The sequence below is a fragment of the Alternaria postmessia genome (assembly GCF_024291825.1).
Source record: "Alternaria postmessia strain BMP 2775 chromosome Unknown scaffold_633, whole genome shotgun sequence".
NCBI classification, from domain to species: Eukaryota; Fungi; Ascomycota; class Dothideomycetes; order Pleosporales; family Pleosporaceae; genus Alternaria; species Alternaria postmessia.
In genome coordinates, this window is record NW_026260706.1 from 1 (window position 1) to 596 (window position 596).

At 48.7% G+C, this 596-nt stretch overlaps 1 protein-coding gene across 1 annotated transcript; it reads left to right on the plus strand.

Moving 5' to 3' along the window:
- Nucleotides 1-98: 98 nt before the first annotated feature.
- Nucleotides 99-403, plus strand: J4E82_011760 (uncharacterized protein; the record flags this gene model as incomplete). Its single annotated transcript, XM_051737949.1, has 1 exon — nucleotides 99-403. A coding segment is annotated over one exon (305 nt), but the record flags the coding sequence as incomplete, so codon positions are not given.
- Between the last annotated feature and the right edge of the window lie 193 nt (nucleotides 404-596).

Genomic DNA, 596 nt, shown 5'->3' on the forward strand with positions numbered 1-596 from the left:
TGTGGTACTCAGCTTTCATCACCCAGGACCTACTTTCCTTGTTGCAGACGAAGGTCAGAAATCTATTACACGATGACAGTACCCACACTGTCGAAGTGATGCACGACGGAGGAGTCAAAAAGACGTGGATATTTCACCGAGACAAGGCTTTGAGTGTCACCCTCCAGGCAGATCAGTGGCTGAGAATGGATGCCTTTCTCGAAGTTCCTGCTGGACTCACTAAGGAATCTGCTGAACAGCTGCGAGCAGCCGTGGTCATGGCTCCCGAGAGAGCCGACTACAGAGACAGATGGTACTTCAAAGACGCATGTCCATCTATGCGTCTTGCAAAGCAGCAGTTTAGGGAAGACGGCTTACTGCTACCTTTTGGTCACTCGCGTGTCGAGTTTAATGTGCCAAATCCGTAAGGCACGTCGTTGATTTCTAAGATGTCCACTAACTATACGCAGGACCATGTTTCAATCACCGGACTGCTGGCCATTTGACGATAAATCAGACCCAATGGCCGGATGGAACATTCTAGAAGTCTATAAAACACCATGGGTGGCTTCCGAAGATGCGTATGGAAAACTGTTTGCATATCTGCGCAGAGAATT